This window comes from Geotrypetes seraphini, chromosome 7 (genome assembly GCF_902459505.1).
Source record: "Geotrypetes seraphini chromosome 7, aGeoSer1.1, whole genome shotgun sequence".
Taxonomy (NCBI): Eukaryota; Metazoa; Chordata; class Amphibia; order Gymnophiona; family Dermophiidae; genus Geotrypetes; species Geotrypetes seraphini.
Genome location: NC_047090.1, coordinates 164171974 through 164194190, shown reverse-complemented (window position 1 = coordinate 164194190; position 22217 = coordinate 164171974). Strand labels below are relative to the sequence as shown.

General features: G+C 42.7%; 1 protein-coding gene across 4 annotated transcripts in view; it reads left to right on the top strand.

The window, feature by feature from the left end:
* EVL (Enah/Vasp-like) overlaps positions 1-4277 on the top strand; it is a 257967-nt gene extending 253690 nt beyond the window's left edge. For 3 of the 4 annotated variants that reach the window (XM_033952987.1, XM_033952984.1, XM_033952985.1), the window contains exons 12-13: positions 1221-1278; positions 3640-4277. In XM_033952987.1, the coding sequence (XP_033808878.1) occupies positions 1221-1278; positions 3640-3677 (96 nt within the window). In that variant the 3' untranslated portion in view covers positions 3678-4277. The remainder of the gene's footprint in view (positions 1-1220; positions 1279-3639) is intronic. The other variant, XM_033952986.1, reaches the window with a different exon arrangement.
* The last annotated feature ends 17940 nt before the right edge of the window (positions 4278-22217 follow it).

Genomic DNA, 22217 nt, shown 5'->3' with positions numbered 1-22217 from the left:
TGCGCAGATGAAGCTGGGCTCATTTAGAGCACTGATCTTTGACCTAAGCAGACTGCTGGGCATGATGGGCCACAGGTCTGACCCAGCAACGGCAATTCTTATGTTCTTAATCTAATCTAGTATTTCTGAGTCGCGCTATACCTAAACAGGTTCAAGGCAACTTAGCAATATCAGGAATTACAGAATGTTTATTTTAAATTATAGCTGTTTGAGGAGGGGAGAGTTATGAATGGAGTAATATGGAAGGAGGAATAGAGGTTCCATGACTGTACTGGCATAACACTTGAGTATGGGATTTAGTGACATTAGTTAGTTTCACTTTAGTTGTCTATGGAGTGTATGCTTTCAATGAAGAGAGTTTTTAATTTTTTATTTTTTTTTTTTCGGAATCTGTTGTAGAATGTTTCCATCCTGATCAGTGGCATAGTGAGGGTGAGTGGTGCTCGGAGGGGTGGTGCCCCTCCCCTGCCCTCTTCTCCACACACACATACACCCGCTCCTTCCCTACCCTTCTGACGTGCATGTGCCCCCCCCTTCCCTTCTTTCAATGTGGAAATTTGGATTAATAGATTAAGGTAGAACATAAAGCCTCCCAGTTGAATTGAGAGAAAGAACCAATCATTGTTGGTGCCCTTTATAAACAGTCCTCCTATCTAAAGGCTTTGGTACTGGCAGCAGAACCCATTTGAAAAGAGGAATCTAGTGTCTTATCCTGCTCTGAAACCCAATTGAGGAAGTACAGGAAGAAAGGGGGAGAAAAGAGCAGGAAAAAGCAAAATATGGCGTGATGCAAATGATGAAAGCACATAAGGGAACAAAACAAATCCTGAGAAGTTCTCCAGTCTCCAAAGTCTCTAAAATCTAGTTACAAAGCAATACATGACCTCTTGTTCTCAAACTGGGTTTTTTTTTCCAGAAGAGAAGAGCAGATGTTCTCAGACCCTTCCCCAAATTCCCGAGCTCTCCATCTTTCAAATAAGTCAGTCACGTCCTCACACTGCTGCAACTGAGAATTCAAAATGAGCTTGAATTGTTAACGACTCTTGATGTTTGTGGACCAGGTGTCCCACAGAAAACAAATACGTTTTTTCTGCTGTGATTAGTATTTCAGTGTTTCTTAAGAATGGAAAAAGAACATAGTCTAAAAGAATGTTAGGCCATTTATATTAATTTCACCTAAATTGATTAAAGTGTTTGTTTCTTCTTTCTCGCCTTGGCAGGAAATCTTGGAGGAAGTTGTCAGAGAACTGCACAAAGTGAAAGAAGAAATAATTGATGGTAAGGCAGGGAGAAGAATATCTGCTAATTTTGGCGGATGATGCATTCTTTTTTATTTGCCCTACTAGAGAAGTTTTTATTTTTTTTTTAGTATGATCTGTGATCACACCTAGCTAACAACATTAAGATACTGCTCAGATAAAAGTCTTTGCCTTCATGCCTGCTTGATTTTTTCATACAAGCACTAAAGGCTAGATTCACTAAGCCCGCCGATCGTATTTGCGATCGTGTACCGACCCGATTTTCCTCCGATCCGATTCACTAACCTCTGTGCCGATCATCCTCCGATCCATGCATGCAAAATAGGAAGGACCTGATTCACTAAACTAAAGAAGGCACACCGACTGGGCTGGCCGATCCGAAAACAAGAGCAAAACCCTGCTCTCTGACCCGATTCTCCTGCTTGCCCTGCCCCGCTCTCTCTGTCCCGACTCTTATATGCTGGCCGCTCCGCTCTCTGCCGCCCCGCTGTCTCTGCTCCGACTCTCTGCCGACTTCAGTAAAGCAACTCCTGCTCTCTGCCATGATTCTCCTGCTTGCCGACCCACTCTGTCTGCTCTGACTCTCTGCCGACTTCAGTAAAGCAACTCCTGCTCTCTGCCGCGATTCTCCTGCTTGCTGCCTCGCTCTCTCTGTCCTGACTCTGGCTGGCTTAGTGAATGTAGCCCTTTAGACTTGAACATGCTTACACTCAACCAAAGGAACGAGGGGCCGAAGAAGAAAACTAGCACATGTGAAAGCATATGCTTTGCCTGCTCAGTTTTCTAGGCAACGGAGAACAGGGGCTTTGCGCAGAGTTAGATGGCAGTGCAAATCCAATTAAAATAAATGGTAATGAAGCTATTAGCAATTTCTCCGCAATACAAAGAACTGCTGCAGAAAACACAAAGTGAGCACAACACGGGAATATGAAGGCCTTGTTCTTCTGAAGCAGTTTTGTTGGGGCAGAATAGCTAACAGCCCCCCCTCTCTACCTTGGGCCCTCAAGCCCCCAATCCTTTGATCTACCATTCCAGAAAGGACCTCCCTAGTCCCCCGACCCCTTCCCAGAAAGGACCTCTCCATGCTGTGATCCCCTACCCAACGAGAATTTTACCTATAATCAGGACCCCCCCAGACAAAGGCAAAGACACCGAAACAGGTACTGTGTCAGGTCTGGTATTTGTTACCATCTTTATGAGCTTTACGGCTTTGTGGCTTTACAGTATTTTTTTTTTTTTTTTTAAATATATTGACTTTTGATGATTATATATGTCTTTATACGTGGACATTCTTTTTGAATAAACTTTTTATTCACCGTGGTTCCTGCTTCATCCAGAGACTTTTCTTACATTTTGCTTTGTTTTAGATTTACAATGCTATTTCCATGTCACTGCAAATAGATTATTGTATAATCTGGACTGGTCAAATGTCTCTCAGGAAACTGGAAACACAAAGGGCTAGATTCACTAATGCCACGGATCCGATCCGATCTGTGGCTGGGGGGCTGATTCACGAAGCGCCCTCATGCAAATCAGGGCGATCGGAATCACGCCCCCAACCAACTGCTCGGATCGCTGTAGATGGTCTGTGCATGCTTAAAGAGCAGCGACCTTTTTTTTTTTTTTCTTTACTTTTTGAACTTTTAACTTTTTATAGCGAGCCCATGATTTTAACCCACTTTAAACTCGCGGGTTAAAACCACGGGCTTGCCGGGAAGGCCGGGACAGAAGCGGAGCAGCGCTGTGTGGCATTTACTCGTAACTCCAGAGTCGGAGAGGCAGAGAGCCAGTTCGGGGCGACAGAGAGAGAGTCGGGGAGGCAGAGAGCAGGAGATCGGGGCAGAAGGCAGGACAGTCGGAAAGGACCTGAGCGACTGGTCCCTCATTTTTTTTTTTTTTTTTGTGAATCGCTGCCTGCCTGTGAATGCCGTTCCCCCTTATTTGCATGCGTGGATCAGAGCATGATTGGGATAAAGGTTACTGAATCGGGTCGCAAAGTGATTGCTAAGTGGTTGGAACTAGATCGGTGGGCTTAGTGAATCTAGCCCAAAATCTGTTGGCCATAAGGCTCTGTTAAACAAGTTCTTTCTCAAAGGACGACAAGTTATTATCTGTCCCTTTTGTATGCTGAATATAAAAGAATCTGATAGAATGCTGGGTGTAGATGTGTATCAAAAGATTAGAGATTTTATTACAAGACACTTCATGGCTGTACTTCATGACTGCATTCAAGCAACTTATTATGAAAGAAAACACTTAAGATTTACTAACAGAGCAAAACATGGAAATCTGTAACTTACTGGACACCATCCCAGCCCCGTGCAGCTTCCCATTCAGCAGGGCCTGGTTTTTATTTTGGGGTTTTGTTCTCTCTTTCCAGCTATAAGGCAGGAGTTGAGCAGGATTAGTACAACATAATGGCCACACCACATCTGTGAGTCTGGACAGAGGAGCTAGGAAGACACGTTCACTGCCGAGTGTCCCCAAGGTCGTGCAAAACAGCGAAGGACGATGCCTGCACAGTCTTTGTTCTTTACAACCTTTTTATCAGCAGACTCTGCACACTTTGAAGCTTGCTACCTTGAATTTGCTTCAGTTTTACAAAGTCTTAAAAGAGAATATTAAAATTTTAAAAATTCCTGATTTTTTTTTTTTTTTAGATATCATCTGACATTGCACATCAGACTTGTCAGCCTTATTTTTTTGTATTTTATATTTGCTTATTTAAATGTATTATTTTATTTTTCCTTTTTAGTAGCAGATTACAAAGAAATGTGAACCATTTGCTTTAATAGATGACTTCCAAGTCATTTTACTGGTAGTCTGCAGTGTTAAGACCCTTTGCCAACGGAAACTTCTTGTGGCATGAACAGAGGAGCCATGATCCGTGAAGCAGTTGCCCAATGTCTCCAAGTTATCACAATATTAAAATGGTACGTCAGTGCACCACAATATCTGTGTTCATATTGGTAATAAATTGTTTATTGTCAACACAACAAGGCCTTGCTCTTTTTTGCACATCAGCTTTTTAATTACATATTTATTTATTTATATCCCGTCATACCTTTTCAGTTCAAGAAGGGACGCAACAAGAGACGCTGTAAGGACAGCGAGGTTACATCAGTTAGAATTGGGAAGGAGTGGAAGGCAGTTGAGTGAACGGGGTGGTAGGGTAGGAAGAAGGAGCATATAAGAAGAGGTAAGAGATGAGCGGAATTGAAGGGTCAGATAAATTTGGTGAATAAGTAGGTTTTTAGTGATTTTTCTGAAAATATATATATGGTAGGTTTTGCTATGGCTGATATTGCACTGCAAAATGTACACGTTTGTGGAGAAACGGGAGAAAAATTGGATTACTAGATCTAATCTGAGGGTCCTTTTACTAAGGTGCTAGCCGTTTTAGCGTGCGCTAAACGCGATCACATCCATAGACTATAATGGACGCGTTAGCATTTAGCTCGTGCTAATACTAGTACTAAGAGACCCCCCTAATTACTTATGATCCCAACATTTGGTCCAAAGTGGTTTACCAAGAAAAAGAATTATACCGGTAATAAGAAAGAAAAATTATTTAAAGGCTAACGATGGCCCGCTGTCGCTCATAGAGTTGCTGTGAACATTGGAGCATTTACCTCGCTTTATAAAAGGAGCCCTAAGTTAGATATTTTTGAAACAAATATGTTTTTAATTGTTTATGAAAATAACATAAGAAGATGCCTGAGTTAGAAAAGATGGCAAAGCATTCCAAATACGAACCGCTTGATAGAAAAATAACTTTCAGAAATCCATTTTTAATGTAGACAAATGTCTAACCCCCCCCTCTCCCCCTCTCCTTCCTTTTACTAAGCCGTTCTGCTGCGGCCCAGGGCGCTAAATGCTCCAACGCGTCAAAGCATTTAGTGCCCCAGGCCATGGTAGAAACCTATACCCCGGCTTAGTAAAAGAGGGCCTAAGCGAAGAATGAAAGATCAGACTACAGAGACGCTCAGGAGATGCAACGTCCTGGATCTTAAGGACAAAACAAGCTTCGAAATTATATAAAATAAAAATAGCTCTTAAGTTGCTTCATTTTGAAGAAACTTCTTTTTTAGAAATTCTTAGCTTGAGAATCAGCGAGGAGTCCGCTACGAATCCTAGGGCTCCTTTTACTAAGCTGCGTTAGGACGTTAACACGCGTGCTACAATGCTGGCATTAGTTTTAGCCGCGTAGCGCGGGGTTAGCGCGTGACAATCTGCTGCGTGCACTAAAAACGCTAACGCACCTTAGTAAAAGGAGCCCCTAGTTCTTTGGTGGACTGTTCGATGTTAAGCGGATCTTTAATGTGCGGCAGCAGGGCATCAGGAATTGGCCTAGGGCTGTTACCCAGACATATTTTAGTTTTGATAGTATTCAGTTTTATCATACTGTATTAAATGCAGCCCAATAGTCTACATGCCGTTGTACCGGGCCATGGTGCGCCCTCACCTGGAGTACTGCGTCCAGTACTGGTCGCCATACATGAAGAAAGACATGGTACTACTCGAAAGGGTCCAGAGAAGAGCGACTAAAATGGTTAAGGAGCTGGAGGAGTTGCCGTACAGCGAGAGATTAGAGAAACTGGGCCTCTTCTCCCTTGAAAAGAGGAGACATGTTCGAAACATTTAAAATACTGAAGGGAATAGACTTAGTAGATAAAGACAGACTGTTCACACTCTCCAAGGTAGAGGGGATAGATTCAGTACAAACAAGGAAGTTCTTCTTCACCCAGAGACTGGTGGAGAGCTGGAACGCTCTTCCGGAGTCTGTTGTAGAGGAAACCACCCTCCAGGGTTTCAAGACGAAGCTGGACAAGTTCCTGCTAAACTGGGACATACACAGGTAAGGCTGGACTCATTTTAGAGCACTGGTTTTTGACCCGGGGGCCGCCGCGTGAGTGGACTGCTGGGCACGATGTACCACTGGTCTGACCCAGCAGTGGCAATACTTATGTTCTTAGTTAAGGATATTAGCAAAAGCTTCATCTACAGTTCACCTTCTCCCATCATAATACCATGCAGTGACAATATGAAAATGTTAAACAATGTAGGCGGTAAAGGGGATCCTTAAGGGACTTCGCATAGAGGTCTCTATAACTGAGAAAAAAAAACACCTTTCTTTTTAACCACTTAAGATTTTTCTTGCAGGAAACCTTTAATCCAACTCAAAACTGTTCCGAATATTACGAATTACTCAATCTCTCTAATAAAAGACTGTGATTGCCAGTATTGAAAGCTGCCAACAAGTCAAACAGGAAGTGAAAGCAGAGCCACCTTGGCTGATACTTTGATTCACTCTGGAAACAACGTAATCAAGAGAGACTGCGAAAACCAAATTTCAATGGAAGTAAAACAGAAATTTCTCCAGACACCGATTCACAATAGAAAGAAACATAGAAACATAGAAAGATGACGGCAGATAAGGGCTACAGCCCATCAAGTCTTCCCACACTATTGACCCACCCTTTTAAGTCTACTGACCCCCTTAAGTATAATTATAATTATACTGCCACTCTACTGACCCGCTCTTTCAAGTCTATACCCTAGTGACCCTATTCCTTGGCATGACCCTCGTAGGGATCCCACATAGGTATCCCATTTATTCTTAAAGTCTGGGATGCTGCGGGCCTCGATCACCTGCACTGGAATGCAGGTGATCAATCACCAATGCTCAATCACTCTTTCCGTGAAGAAGTACTTCCTGGTGTCTCCACGAAACTTCCCTCCCCGGAGTTTGAGCGGATGTCCTCTTGTGGTCGAGGGTCCTTTGAGAAGAAAGATATCATCTTCCACCTCTACCCGTCCCGTGATGTACTTAAATGTCTCAATCATGTCTCCCCTCTCCCTACGCTCTTCGAGAGTGTAGAGCTGCAATTTGTTCAGTCTTTCTTCGTACGAGAGACCCTTTAGCCCCGAGACCATCCTAGTGGCCATCCGCTGAACCGATTCAATTCTGAGCACATCTTTACGGCCTCCAGAATTGCACACAGTATTCTACTAGTTTAGTCAACAGCAGCGCATTAGCTATAGGTCTATAATTTGATGGATCTGACAATGTCAAGGTTAACAATTCCGTCACTAAAAATTATCTATACTATGCGCAATAATATTTTCTCCGTTACTGCCCCCGTGCTCTGGAATTGAACACCAGCTCACCTGTGAGAGATTCAAGTTTATTTAAAATTTCTTATACCGCCCAAGCAAGCCTTTTAGGCGGTGTACAAAAAACACCAAAAACAATGTGCCAATTAAAATATAATATTAACAGAGACAAACCAGGGGAAATGACAATTTATAAAGACATTGACAAACAGGAGCAAAAGGGAAGAAGGGTTAGATCATTTCAAGACCAGCATAAAAACAATGCTTTTTAAAGATGCTTTTTGTAATATGATTGTCTTTTTAAGGACAACTTAACTGATCACTAACCCATTCTCCGTGGCAATTGTAGCAGCTCAGGAAAAAAAAAATTTTTTTAGTACCCCTTACCTTTTGGGTTTTCCTTAATTGTTCTGTTCTCTCAACTTATTGTAGTTCTATCCTTTACCTTTCGTGTCAGTTTAAACTAAACTAAACTAAACCTTGGGTTTATATACCGCACCATCTCCACGAATGCGGAGCTCGGCACGGTTTACAGGAAGAAAGATGAGAGAGGAACTACAGTGGAGAGATTAAAGAGTTAGGTGTAAAGGGGGAAGTGGCCTAAGAGGCCTAAGAGGGGGGAAGTGTTACAGTTTTGAGAATAGCCAGGTTTTTAGGTGTTTGCGGAAGAGTTGGAGGGAGCTTGAGGTTCTGAGAGGGGAGGTGAGGTTATTCCAGATCTCAGTGATTCTAAAGGGGAGGGATGACCCAAGTTTGCCTACATGGGAAATACCTTTTATGGAAGGGAAGGATAGTTTAAAAATTTGGGAGGATCTGGAGGAAGTAGGGGTTGGGGAGTTCCAGGATAGAGGGATAACGGCAGGAAGGATGCCATGTAGGATCTTGTAGGCCAGACACGCACATTTGAAGTGGATCCTGGGGATTACTAGGAGCCAATGGAGCTTAGACAGGAGTGGTGAGACGTGATCAAATTTGCTTTTCGCGAAAACAAGCTTAGCTGCGGCGTTCTGAATCCGCTGAAGTCTGTGGAGACTTTTCTTGGTTAGGCTGAGGTAGATAGAATTGCAATAATCCAATCTGGAGAGGATGATGGATTGTACTAGGACTGCAAAGTGTTTTTGGTGAAAATAGGGTCTGACTTTCCTTAGCATGTGAAGGCTGTAGAAGCATTTCTTCACCAGGGATTGGAGATGTTCGTTGAAGGATAGAGAAGAGTCTAAGGTGACACCCAGAACTTTGCTTGAGAACTCGAGCTGTAATGGGGGGCCGGTGGACAATGGGATGGAGGAAGGTAGATGGTCTAATTTTTGGCCGAGCCAAAGGAGTTTTGTTTTGGACTCGTTTAGTTTCATATGCATTGTGAATGCCCAGGATTGAAGGTTCTTTATGCATGAGGATATGTTCGTGGAGAGGTTAGTGAGGTTCGAGTCGGTCTCAAGGAGGACGAGGATGTCATCAGCGTAAGTGTAAAGAGTTTCAAGGGGGGATAGTAGGAGTAGTTTCAGGGAGGACATGTAAATGTTAAAGAGGATTGGGGAGAGGGGTGAGCCTTGTGGGACACCACAAGTCGGGGTCCAGGGGGAGGATGAGGTGCCGCTCATGTTAACCATGTAAGAACGGGAGCGCAAGAATTTGGAGAACCAATCAAGAACTATGGAGCTAATGCCTATCTCGGAGAGTTGGAAAATTAGAATGTCGTGGTGGACAACGTCAAAAGCTGCGGAGAGGTCGAATTGTAGAAGGACAGCAAACTTGTTACGAGAATGCAGTTGCTGAACCTTAGAGATTTGTTGCGAGATTTTTGTCTTTATTGGATATTAATTAGCTTTAAATTTTAATATGTCTGTATTACACTGTTTTTGCTTTGTAATTTTGAAAAGGTGGGATAATAATTTTTTTTTAATCTCTATTCATTTTTAAAATTTTCAATAAGATACAATCATTTTATACTTTAACATCACTTAATATACTATCAAAGTCTAACTCACATCAAATATCCCCCCTTATATCCAACCATTGTTCTTAAGCATAAGAAAACATAAAGTATCCCCCACTCCTCACCCTGTATGTTTATAAAACAAAGGGGAAAATAATATTCATTCTGTACAATATTTTGTTAATGGCTCCCAAACATCCTTAAATTTATTTAAATGCCCCTGCTGTATGGCTATTACCCGCTCCATTTTAAAGATTTGGCATAACAAATTCCACCAAAAATTATAATTCAGCCGATCCCAATTTTTCAAGTTTTTCGTCATTTGCTGTATAGCAACTCCTGTCATGATGAGCAAAAAATTTATTATTATTAGAAGAGATTTGACTCTCATGGAAATACCAAATAACACAGAGTCATATGATAATGCCACCGGATTTTCCAGATTATTCACTTGGCCCCAAATGGATTTCCAAAAACTAAGTATCAATGGACAATAGAATAGTAAATGATCTAATATCCCAGCTTCGAGATGACAGTGCCAGCATCTATTAGACTTAGAGCTATCTAATTTCTAAACGAACTGGGGTCCAAACTGTTCTATGTAACAAAAAAAAACCAAGTTTGTCTCATAGATGCCGACGCCGTACATCTCATCCTCCAAGCCCAAATTCGTGGCCATTGAGAGACAGTAATTTTATGCTTTGTCTCAATGCTCCAAATGTCACAACTTAAGGGATTTTGGAGTGGGAGTAAGAACAGAATCAGGCAGGCAGGCCAGAACAGAGAGGCTTAGTATGAATGTATGTTGCCATCCTATCTCACCTGTGGACTCTGGGGTTTTAAGTTGTGACCTTGCTGTGCTTCCAGGGTGGCATATACGAGGTGCTACCCAAACGTTCGGGGAATTCAATTGTAAAAAAAAAATTGCTTACCGAAACTCCTAGTTTTCACCGTATGAGAATCCTACTATCTCACAAACATCGTGAATAGTTTGCCTATGATCTGCAAGGATAGTCTCATGAACTTTTGCTATGGTTTCCAGTGTTGTGCTCGTCTGGCACTGTCATCGTCGTGGACAAATGTTCGTCCGTTCTTGAAGTGTTTGTACCAAAGAAAGGTTTCGCTTTGGCACATGGCATTATCTCCAAAGGCTTCCTGGAGCATGCGATGGGTTTCTACAGCAGTTTCTTATTTTTTAAGTTTGAAACAAAATTTGTTGCAGATTCCTTGCTCAGTAAAATCCATTATATCGAAATCCGCCGAGTCACTAAAACACAACCTTACAAAATCGCACAGAACAAAACAACGCGACCACTCAGCTGCACGCCCGTTGACACACTGATTCGCAAAGCGTACTGCTAGACACCTCTAGCGGCAGAAGGGCATACTATATCCAGTTTGCGTGCGCTGTTCACATTCCCCAAACTTTGGGGTAGCACCTCATATATGGATTTTGCAGGCATGGGGGAGCAGAATCAGTCTCAGAAAAGAGGGATGTGCCGGGGGCTAGGGAGAACAAAGCGGGGAAGTGTTCTAGGCTTGAGGGGAGTTACAATTTGAGGAAAGGAGTTAAATCTACCAATGAAAGAAAGTACCTGCAAAGGTGACAGAGGAGGGGGAACACAGAAGGGATGGGTGAGTCAGTCTGCATGGAAGGAAGGAGAGCCAGCTAAGAAGAATTGCATTGGAACTTGCTGAGGAGCAATAGCATAGTAAGGATGAGCAGCATCTGGAGTGGTTCCCCCCCCCCCCCATGCATGCATGCATAACTTCTCCAGTGTAAGCAGTATACCCACGTCGGAGTAAGATCGCCCTTTGACGTCACTTCCTAGACGCGGGTCCCGGAAGTGATATCAGAGTATGACGACGCTGAATCTCAAAACTGAAATGGTGCTTGGTCTGCCTGCAACTTGCTGATATAGGTGTGTTAGGAGAAGGGGTCTTCTGCATTGTCCTTTCCAGCCCCTGTGGTTAGAACTAGAGAATGACACAGTGACAAAATTCATCACCGTTCCCGTCCCCGCGGATAACCGTGGGAAATAATCCCATGTCATTTAAGCTTGCGGGTCAGTGGCTGTGCTTATGTGAGCCAAGGATAATGAAGCCATTGTGACATCACTGATGTGATTGGCTCTTAGGCACTGGTGGAATGAGGCATTATGACATCACAATATCTGCTCTGGATACCAGAGACTGACATTCTGTAGTGTCTGTTTCAACCTCAGTCCTTCTACACCAGCATTCTTCAAGCTTTGCTTTGAATAATGCTGGTGTAGAAGGATTGAAGTTGAGATAGACAATAGAAAATGACATGGGATTATTTCCCGTGGTTATCCACGGGGACGGGAACGGTGATTAATTTTGTCACCGTGTCATTCTCTAGTTAGAACCAAGGCAGCTCTGGGTATATCTGTACCAGAAGAAGTAAATGGTATTCTGACATAAGTTTGGACATTGAATAAGTACCTATATATATAAACCGCTTTGAAATGCAACCATAAAAATGTCCCATTCCCATAAATTTGGACATTGTGACAGCATCGTTACAGACTCATAAGGGATCATTGGAATGTTCTTTGCTTCACAAGTTTGTTTTTTTCTGAACTGTTTTTATTATTTTATTTTAATTTACGGTGAACTGGGTGATTTGCACAAAAAATGTTTTGGACACATCAGAAATGAGAGATGTATTGGCAGCATATGATAAGAAACTTTAATAATAAATTTTCAAATTAAAAAAAGATGGGTTATTTTATCTCAGGGATCAATTTTATGCAATAAGACCCTAAGCTAATACAACACAACTTGTGGGAAAATGGCCCATCTTAACGGTAGCCCAGGTTGATAACCAAAAGTCAATAAAGGGGGAAGTTATGTTCTACATGTATGATATTAGTGTATTGTATTATTTTTGGGTATAACTTTATCCCCCTGCCGTTGCGAGGTTACGCTAAACACAATCAGAACCGACATCTGAAGCCGTTAAAATGACTTGTTTTATTAAATAATATCCCCCTTCAACATGTAGATAAAACAAAAATATTGGGAGTAACCTTGGACCAAGAACTAAATTATCATAATCAAATCAGTACAGTTGTCAAAAACTGTTTCAATAAACTGCGACTTATTAGATCAATTGCAAAAGTTCTCAAACCAGAAGCACTTAATATTCTCATCCACTCTCTGATCATTTCTAGGCTAGATTATTGTAACTCTTTATACTGTGGAATAACTCATAAAGAAATAAGAAGATTACAAATAATTCAAAATACAGCCATTAAAATTATAACAAACTCAAAGAAATATGACCATGTTACTCCGCTTTTACAAGATGCACACTGGTTACCAATTATACATAGAATTACATTTAAAATTGCATTACTAACATTTAAAATCCAACAAGTACACGCGCCATTATTTCTAGATAGACTATTAATCCCTTATTCTTCGTTAAGGACGCTAAGATCAACACAACAAAATTTACTAACTATCCCTTCATTAAAAATAATTGGGACAAGACGAACAACTATATTTTCAGTGCAAGCACCTCAACTGTGGAATAATCTACCTATCTATTTACGTAACGAAACATCACTAGACAAATTTAAACATGGTTTGAAAAGCATTCTCTATAGAGATGCATTCAATACATAAATAGATAATAATAATAAACACAATAAGTATCCTTTAGGAATCAAATATGTAGAACATCAATATAGAAATTATAAGAGCTCTTTTAATCTTACATTTCTTTCTTTTCTATCAAAACATCTTTTTTTTTTCTCTCTCTCTTTCTTTCCTTCATTACTTTTCTCACCTACCCTACCCTTATGTATAAACCTTAACTGTTAAAATTTTTTTTTTTTTTTTTTTAAATTGTAATTCCATTTTTTCTTTACCCACTTGTTTCAGTTTGTATTAATAATACATAATGATTTGTTTGTATAATTTTGTCCTATTTGTATTTGTATTTGTCACCCTAGTTTTTTTTTATTGTACATTTCAATTATGTAATACGCATTGAAATATTTGATATTGCGTAAAATCAAAATCTAATAAACTTGAAACTTGAAACTTTTTTATTGCGTCCTCACTCCCGCTGCTGGCTTGCCCCTAACTAAAAGATCACAGAAATTATCTCAGGCTATATACTTTAATCCTAGAATGCAATCAATATCTCAATTCTCTCTAGCCCTCAGCATTAACTTTCACAGCCATGTTCTATTGTCCTTTGATACTCAACTTCTGGAAATCAATAGGGAGGAAAATTAACATTATATTAGATTCATCAATTCCACTTTCGTATGAGGCGCTCATATGCGGAACATTATTACATGTTAAGCCCCCCTTAGATAAATATAAATGCCGTCTTTTCCTTATAATGATTGGGATAGCCATGCAGATGGTAACCTGAAACTGGAAAAACTATGATCGTCTGAATTTCCCTTTCTGGTGGGCTAATCTGTGCTCCAGCTATAGATATGAGAAAATGAATGCAGAAAGTCTGGGGCACAGTATTCTTTTTCAATTGGTTTGGGGTCCGTTGGCATCGTATGTTACTTCTCTATAGCAGGTCTCTGATTATAAGTCAGGTTTTGTTTACTTACATACACATCCAAAATAGGGTGTGGGGGGATATTTCTGTCCTAATTTGATCCTAGAGTAGTTACACTTGGGGTGGGAGGAAGGGTGGGAAGATATTATTAATATGAAGGGGGTAAGGTTACTGGGCAAATAAATGTCGCTATGTTTTATTGTATAATCATTGTGGGGGGGGGGGAAATGAGTGGTTATATATATAATTGTAAGTGGATGTGCTTAAATTGATGTTTTTTTGTGTTATATATTCATGTATTGCACTTTTGAAGTATGGAAAATCAATAAAGAATTATTTTTAAAAAAAAGTTTCAGAGACATGCCTCTCCTCTCCTTTCCTGCTACTTTTCTGTGGCTCCCAGCACTATAACCAATATCTTCCCTCACCATGAGTTCACATCGATTATCGTTTTCACTTAGCTCCCAGATGTATGAGAGGAAATACATGTACACGTGAACGTCTTACATCCTCCAACTGAATGGGTGTCTTACCTACTACATGTGACCTGGTGTCTCTGGATTTATTTCTGTGGCCTGCGGCTAATAATCTAGGATAGAGAGAAAGGAAAAAGGAGCGTGAAGCAAAAGGACCAGGAATCCACTAGCAGCAGCTCTGGGTGAACAATGCAAGTTCCATTTCTGACCACTAGAGGTAGCCTGCATCCCAGAATCAGGTGCGGTGCTTTTCTTTGACTCGTACAGAGTTCTTTTCCACATTCCTCTAGTTCAGTGTATCGCAAACTGTGTGCCGAGATTCCTGGTGTGCCGCAAGACGCCATGAGGAGGAGAGGCACCAGCGCCTGCTGAGTGCCCACAGGACGTGCCTCTCATGGCGAGAGGCACATCCTGTAGACAGTCAGCCGGCGTCTCTCCTTCTCTCCGTGCATCTTCCCTTCCTGCACAAGCACACACACACCCCGCTGGTGGCTCAGGGTCCGTCTGCGCGAACATCGACGTGATGTCATCGCGTTGACGTCTGCGCACTTCTGGATGCCATGTGTAGTGTGCTGCGGCTTGGCAAAGTTTGAGAGCAACTGCTCTCTAGTCCCTGCCCCTTGTGGTACTTTCAGTGTTGTCTGAGCCTCAGAGTAGTAAGAAGCCCTGCTCCTTGATAGAGACCAAAACTGCCACTTAAACTGTCTGAAAGCTTTTGGCTGAAAAGCCATCACCATCTGGTTTCAGCCAAAGTGGAAACTGAGAATTCACATTTGGTTTCCTGTAAGTACTTGAATCTTTACTATGTAATTCCATCGGATAAATACAGATATCCTCTAATTTGTAACTATCAACTGTATCATGTAATGTACATGAATCTTTGTTATACAATTCTCTCGGTAATGTCCAGATATCTTCTAATTTGTAATCCGCTTAGAACCGCAAGGCACAAGCGGAATAGAAATCACTAATGTAATGTAATGGTTGTGTGAATGTGAATAAGGGCCAGCTGCATAGTGAAGGAAGGAGACGGCCGGCCTCCCCCTTCCCGCTCTCCCCCGCATACCTCATCAGATGATCGCCGGCACCAAGCAGCATCTCAAACCTGACGCTCGTGCCAGCCTCAGCTCTTCCTCCGATATCACAGGCGGAGCTCCTGAAATTGAGCTCTGCTCCATGAAAGCTAGGGTTACCAGACATCCGGATTTCCCCGGACATGTCTTCTTTTTCGAGGACATGTCCGGGGCGTCCAGACAGCTTTTCCAAAACCCGGCACTTGGTCCGGGTTTTGAAAAGCTTCCTGTAAAAATTGTGTCGGGAGGGGGCGTCCACGCACGCACGGACGGATGCTGGGAGGGCGGAATGGAGCGTGACGCAGGCGGAATGGGGCAGAACTGGGGTGGGCTTGTGGGCGTGGCCATGGGTCCAGATTTTCCTTTGGGAAAATCTGGTAACCCTAAAGAAAGCACCAAAGGTTAGCAGAAACATATGCAGTTGTACACCGAAGGTTGTTATAAGAATACCGTATTTTACAGAGCTAATGCCTCTGGCACTGGTTCAGATGGCAACTGAAATGTATGAGGAGGAAGTATTTCTCACTTTGAAACACCAAAGGGCATAAGTGCATTCTGAGGGCTAGATTCTTAAAACTTACTGTGCCCTTAATGATGGGGTCTAAACTGGTTTAGCGTGCCAGTATTTAACCAGCCAATTATCAGAACAGCCTTTCCCAAGATTCCTACCTAGCAGTCTCCGACTCTGCTACGCAAATGTAGTATGGTGAGGTCATTAATATTAAAATGGTAGTAAAATGGGCTTATCAATATTTAAAGGAGCACTCCGGGCGATTCCCTAACCTTGCGCCACATTTGTGGACAACATTTTCCAGCTGGGTCTGAGCTGTCATAGCCTTATTTTCCAGTCAGTGCCTGAGAGCTGATTGGCTCAGGCACTGACAGGAAAGTAAGGTTTGATAGCTCAGAAACCCCCCCCCCCTCCACAAATGGGAAAAAAGGACCACCAAATCAAAGATCAGTAGGAGGGATGCCCACTCCCTCCCACTGCCAGTGGGCATCCCTCCTACCGGGAGTGTTAGGGGGGGTGTAGGGGGTGGCGGTAGCAGGGTACCCCGGTGGCAGCAGCAGGAGGGAATGTGCATCCCTACTGCTGATCTTGTATAGGGTGTTGAGAAGAGAATCTGGGCAGCAGCAGCTGAGGGAGGATGTCGGCAGGAGGGGGGACTCTTCTTTCTGCTGCCCTGCCGGTTAATCAGCTGAGCCGGCAGAACTTGGAGGCCTGCGGCTCAGGTGATCGGGGCAGGGAGAGCAGCTTTGACAGGAGGGAGGAGCTTTGCTTAGCGATTGCTCTTCTGAGCAAGCGCCAGGCACAGATCCCCCTGCTCTTTATTGGCGATTCTCTGCACAAATAGCGTGCATACAATCTGCATGCTATTATGCTGGGAATCGGCTGTAAAACAAAAGTTGCTCCCACTACAGGCGCTATACATCGATGTACCGGATTTTACCGGCGAGTTTTGAGAATCTGGCTCCGAGTCAACTCGATGCTCTTGTTTCTAACATTGACCAGCTGGCTAACTTGAGAAATACCCAGCAGCTCTTATGGGGAAACCATCTCTTGCTTCTCTAACATAAGTACATAAGAATTGCCGCTGCTGGGTCAGACCAGTGGTCCATCGTGCCCAGCAGTCCGCTCACGTGGCGGCCCTCTGGTCCAAGACCAGCACCCTAACTGAGACTAGCCCTACCTGCGTATGTTCCGGTTCAGCAGGAATTTGTCTAACTTCGTCTTAAATCCCTGGAGGGTGTTTTCCCCTATGACAGACTCCGGAAGAGCGTTCTAGTTTTCTACCACTCTCTGGGTGAAGAAGAACTTCCTTACGTTTGTACGGAATCGATCCCCTTTTAACTTTAGAGAGTGCCCTCTCTTTACCTTGGAGAGGGTGAACAACCTGTCTTTATCTACTTTGTCTTGAATCCCTGAAGGGTGTTTTCCCCTATAAAAGCCTCCGGAAGAGTTTTCCAGTTTTCTACCACTCTCTAGGTGAAGAAGAACTTCTTACGTTTGTACAGAATCTATCACCTTTTATCTTTAGAGAGTGCCCTCTCTTTACCTTGGAGAGGGTGAACAACCTGTCTTTATCTACTTTGTCTTGAATCCCTGGAGGGTGTTTTCCCCTATAACAGCCTCCAGAAGAGCGTTCCAGTTTTCTACCACTCTCTGGGTGAAGAAGAACTTCCTTACGTTTGTACGGAATCTATCCCCTTTCAACTTTAGAGAGTGCCCTCTTGTTCTCTCTACCTTGGAGAGGATGAACAACCTGTTTTATCTATTAAGTCTATTCCCTTCATTATCTTGAATGTTTCAATCATGTCCCCTCTCAGTCTCCTCTTTTCAAGGGAGAAGAGGCCCAGTTTCTCCAATCTCTCACTGTACGGCAACTCCTCCAGCCCCTTAACCATTTTAGTCGCTCTTCTCTGGACCTTTTCGAGTAGTACCGTGTCCTTCTTCATGTACGGCGACCAGTGCTGGACACAGTATTCCAGGTGAGGGCATACCATGGCCCGGTACAGCGGCATGATAACCTTCTCCGATCTGTTCATGATCCCCTTCTTAGGTCCCTAGAACCTAGTGAAAACCCAAGGAGTAGCAACATTCCATTATCTCAGAGTATATCCATCATTGTAGGGTTTGTCACGTCATCCCCTGCCTTCCAAAACCCACTTAAGAGGCTGTTCCTAGATGCCTCTTTATAGAGCATGCTTTCTCCTTGACCTTCTATAAAGTTCAGATACTTCACAGACAAGCCTTTAATGGCAATTAGATCCCTCCTCTCAGTTTATTACAGAGATTGGTAGAGATGTAACTTGAACTTCCAACTCTTAGGGCAAGTTTTTTTTTTTTCATGCTATTTTCTTCCCCCCTCTGAACTAGGAGGTTACATTAGTCTAGTTTTGGAATGTTTTTATGTTCTGTTTATCCTGCATATTGCCTTTCCCACTGAGTCATCTCCTTTTCAAGCTGAAGAGCCCAAACCTGTTTAAAGGGATGGAACGCTCCTTGCCAAAGAAAGGTTAATCATTCATGTTATCTGAACCATAACCTAGAAAATGAGAGCAATAGATCCCATCAAATCTGCCATAGAAGGTGGTCAGGGTTGGGCCAGCCATAATGGCCATGATGCCTTAGAAATACAAAAGTCATTTTTGAACCAAAATGCTCTAAGCTTGATTGACACCAGTTTGGTTTTCACGATTCCATTGTGGATATCCCACTTCTTTGCTTTGTCAATTCCTAAATCATTTTTGCTTCCACTTCTGTTAGGAGGCATCCTTCAGCCTTTCCATGAAAAAAAACCTGTTCTTAGCCCTGACGGTAGCACTTTACATAAGAACATAAGAACAGCCATCTCTGGATCAGACCTTCGGTCCATCAAGTCCAGCGATCCGCACACGCGGAGGCCCAGCCAGGTGTACACCTGGTGTAATTTTAGTCACCCATATCCCTCTATGTCTCGCGTAAGGAGATGTGCATCTAGTTTGCTTTTAAATCCTAGAACGGTGGATTCCGCAATAACCTCCTCTGGGAGAGCATTCCAGATGTCCACCACTCGTTGCGTGAAGCAGAATTTCCTGATATTTGTCCTGGGCTTGTCTCCCCTTAGCTTCAGTCCATGTCCTCTTGTCCGTGTCATATTGGACATTGTAAATAATTTTTTTTTCTGCTCTATTTTGTTGATTCCTTTCAGTATTTTGAAAGTCTCGATCATATCCCCTCGCAGTCTCCTTTTCTCAAGGGAGACTAATCCCAGTCTCTTAAGTCGTTCCTCGTATTCAAAGTTCTCCATACCTTTTATTAGCTTCGTTGTTCGTCTCTGCACCCTCTCTAGCAGTTTTATATCCTTCTTTAGGTTGGGAGACCAATGTTGGACACAGTATTCCAAGTGTGGTCTGACCATTGCTCTAAAAAGCGGCATTATAACTTTCTCCGATCTACTCGTAATTCCTTTCTTTATCATGTCTAACATTCTATTTGCTTTCTTTGCCTCTGCCGCGCATTGTGCCGACGGTTTCAGGGTCCTATCTATCAGTACACCCAGGTTCTTTTCTTGTTCGCTCTTACCCAGAGTTGCACCTGACATTCTATACTCGTGTTCCTTGTTCTTTCTGCCTAAATGCATTACTTTGCACTTTTCCACATTAAACTTCATCTGCCATTTCTCCGCCCATTTCTCTAACTGACACAAGTCACTCTGGAGTTCCTCGCTCAATAGTTCTCATCCTAGCCACTCGGCATTCAGGATATCTACAATGAAGATGTATGAAAAAAATTTGCACATACTACCTCTGTTGTCTACAAAACTCTCTCGTAAGTTTCCTCCATACGTCGCAAACAGGGCCACTCCAGAAAGCCAGATGACGAACCTACTCCCGCTTCATACCAAGCTACTGGAATCAACTGCCCCTACAGATTAGATCCATCGAAGGGCTTCTGAACTTTAAGAAAACAATAAAAACTTACTTAAAAACTTCACCTAACCCCCCTTGCCTAATGCCATATGGTTTAAAACAAGAAAGGAATGTATACTAAATGCATGTTGAATTAGATCTTCTGTATGTGTCAAGTTAGGGTGAACATATTGTAACCAGTTCGACCATATAATTATGTATGTTAACCTGTAACCCATTCTGAGCTCCTTGGGGAGAAATAAATAAATAAATAAATAATGCATCTTCATTATAAAAGATCCTTAAAAACCTGACTTGGGAGGTGTGGATCGATGATTGGGTTGGGAACCACTGATATAGCTTTTTATGTCCTCTAGAGCTTCTCATAAGAACATAAGAATTGCTGTACTGGGACAGACCGAAGGTCCATCAAGCCCAGCGTCCTGTTTCCAACAGCGACCAACCCAGGTCCCAAGTACCTGGCAGAAACTCAAATAGTAGCAATATTCCAGAGTTGTGATGTCATAATGTCTCATTCCACCAATGCCTAAGAGTCAAACTCATCAGTGATGTCACAATGGCTCAATTGTCCTATACTTGGCTCACATAAGAACACAGGAATTGCCCTACTGGGACAGACCGAAAGTCCATCAAGCCCGGCGTCCTGTTTCCAACAGCGACCAACCCAGGTCCCAAGTACCTGGCAGAAACTCAAATAGTAGCAACATTCCAGAGTTGGGACTGTGATGTCAGCCCAAGTAAAGGTATTAAAAGATGACTAAAAATCAGTGGCGTAGCCCCTCTCCCACCCACCACTTCCCCATACCTTTTTTACTTCAGTGCAAACAGCCACGAAATAGCTGCCCGTGTCGGCTTCAGAGCTCTCTTTGACGCCACTTCCTCCTGAAAGTGATGTCAGAGAAAGCACCAAACCCGACGCAGGCAGCAACTTCGTCGCTGCTGGTGCCAAAGGGAAGGGGTGTAGGTGCACGCACACGGCAGAAGAGGGGTGGCAGTGCCCTAAGGAAAACCGCGCCCGGGGCGGGCCGCTCCACCCTCCCGCACCCCCTATACTACGCCACTGGACTCAATCATTTAAATTTAAAAAAACTGAAAGAACTCAACCACATTTGAGCTTAACGTGAAAGGTCAGGAAAAACTACCCAAATTAAATTTAACCCTGGAAAGAAACCAAATGTTAGCAGCTATTATGTAGAAAAACCAGCTCTGAATCTGTGACCTTTGGGTCAGAAGAAAACTACTTTCTAGGAGGAGCTATTCTGCCTCTGGGGAGACGACAGCCACCCAGCCAGCCCATCCCTTGTATTTCTGGTAGTATGAGTCTGACCAGCTCAGGACAGGCTTAAGCAATAGGTGGTTTTGATTGCTTCAGTATTCTTATCCAGTTGTGCCCTATTAACCCTTTATTTGGCATTGCTACTCAGAAGCAATGCGTCTTCTATGGCTCTTATGGGAGATCTGCATCTCCAAATGCCTGTTTAACATCAAGATACGTAAAGCAGCCATTTTCATCATCTGCCAATTAAAGGGTTAAAAAAAATTTTAAGACAAAATCTGCAAATGCAGGAACTACATAAAATAAGTTTTTTGCCTGCACATTCCTAGTATTTTTATTTTTATTTTTAGAATAGCTTCTACTATTTTCCCTAAAACAGAGGTCTGGCTCACACCTCTATGATTTCCCCAATTCAAACTGCAGCCTTTTTTAAACAATCGGTGTTATATGAAACAATGACATTGGGGAGTATGTGGAACAGTGGTTAGAACTATAGCCTCAGCACCCTAAGGTTGTGGGTTCAAATCCCATGCTGCTCCTTGTGACCCTGGGGAAGTCACTTTATCTAATGTATCTGGGCCACTGGCGAATTGAGTGTGAACCCACCAGGACAGATAGGGAAAATTGCTTGAGTACCTGATTGTAAACCCCCAAGGCTATAGGTGATATATAAATAAAATAATAAATAAATTATATTGACCACCCTCTTGTTCTCAGGGTACAAGTTACCAGTAAAATGGTTATCAATTTCTTATTTCAGCTCTTTCCAAACACTGGTATGCATCCAGTACTGGTGATTTAAAATAGAGAATGACACGAGGAACTCAATTTCCACGTCCTGTCCCCATGAGTTTTGTCAGTGTCCCTGACCCTGACCCATTCCTCTAAGCTATGCCTTAACTGCACAAGCTTCGAACACTTATGATTTTAAAGTGTTTGAGGATTGTGCAGATGAGGACGGAGCTTAGGCATTGGTGGAATGAGGCATTATGACATCACAATCTAAGCTCTAGAATGTTGCTACTTAGGATTTTAAAGTGTTTGAGAACATAGCTTGCAGGAATGAGTCAGGGACCAGAAAAGAACTTGTGGGGAAGGGATGGGAGAATTTT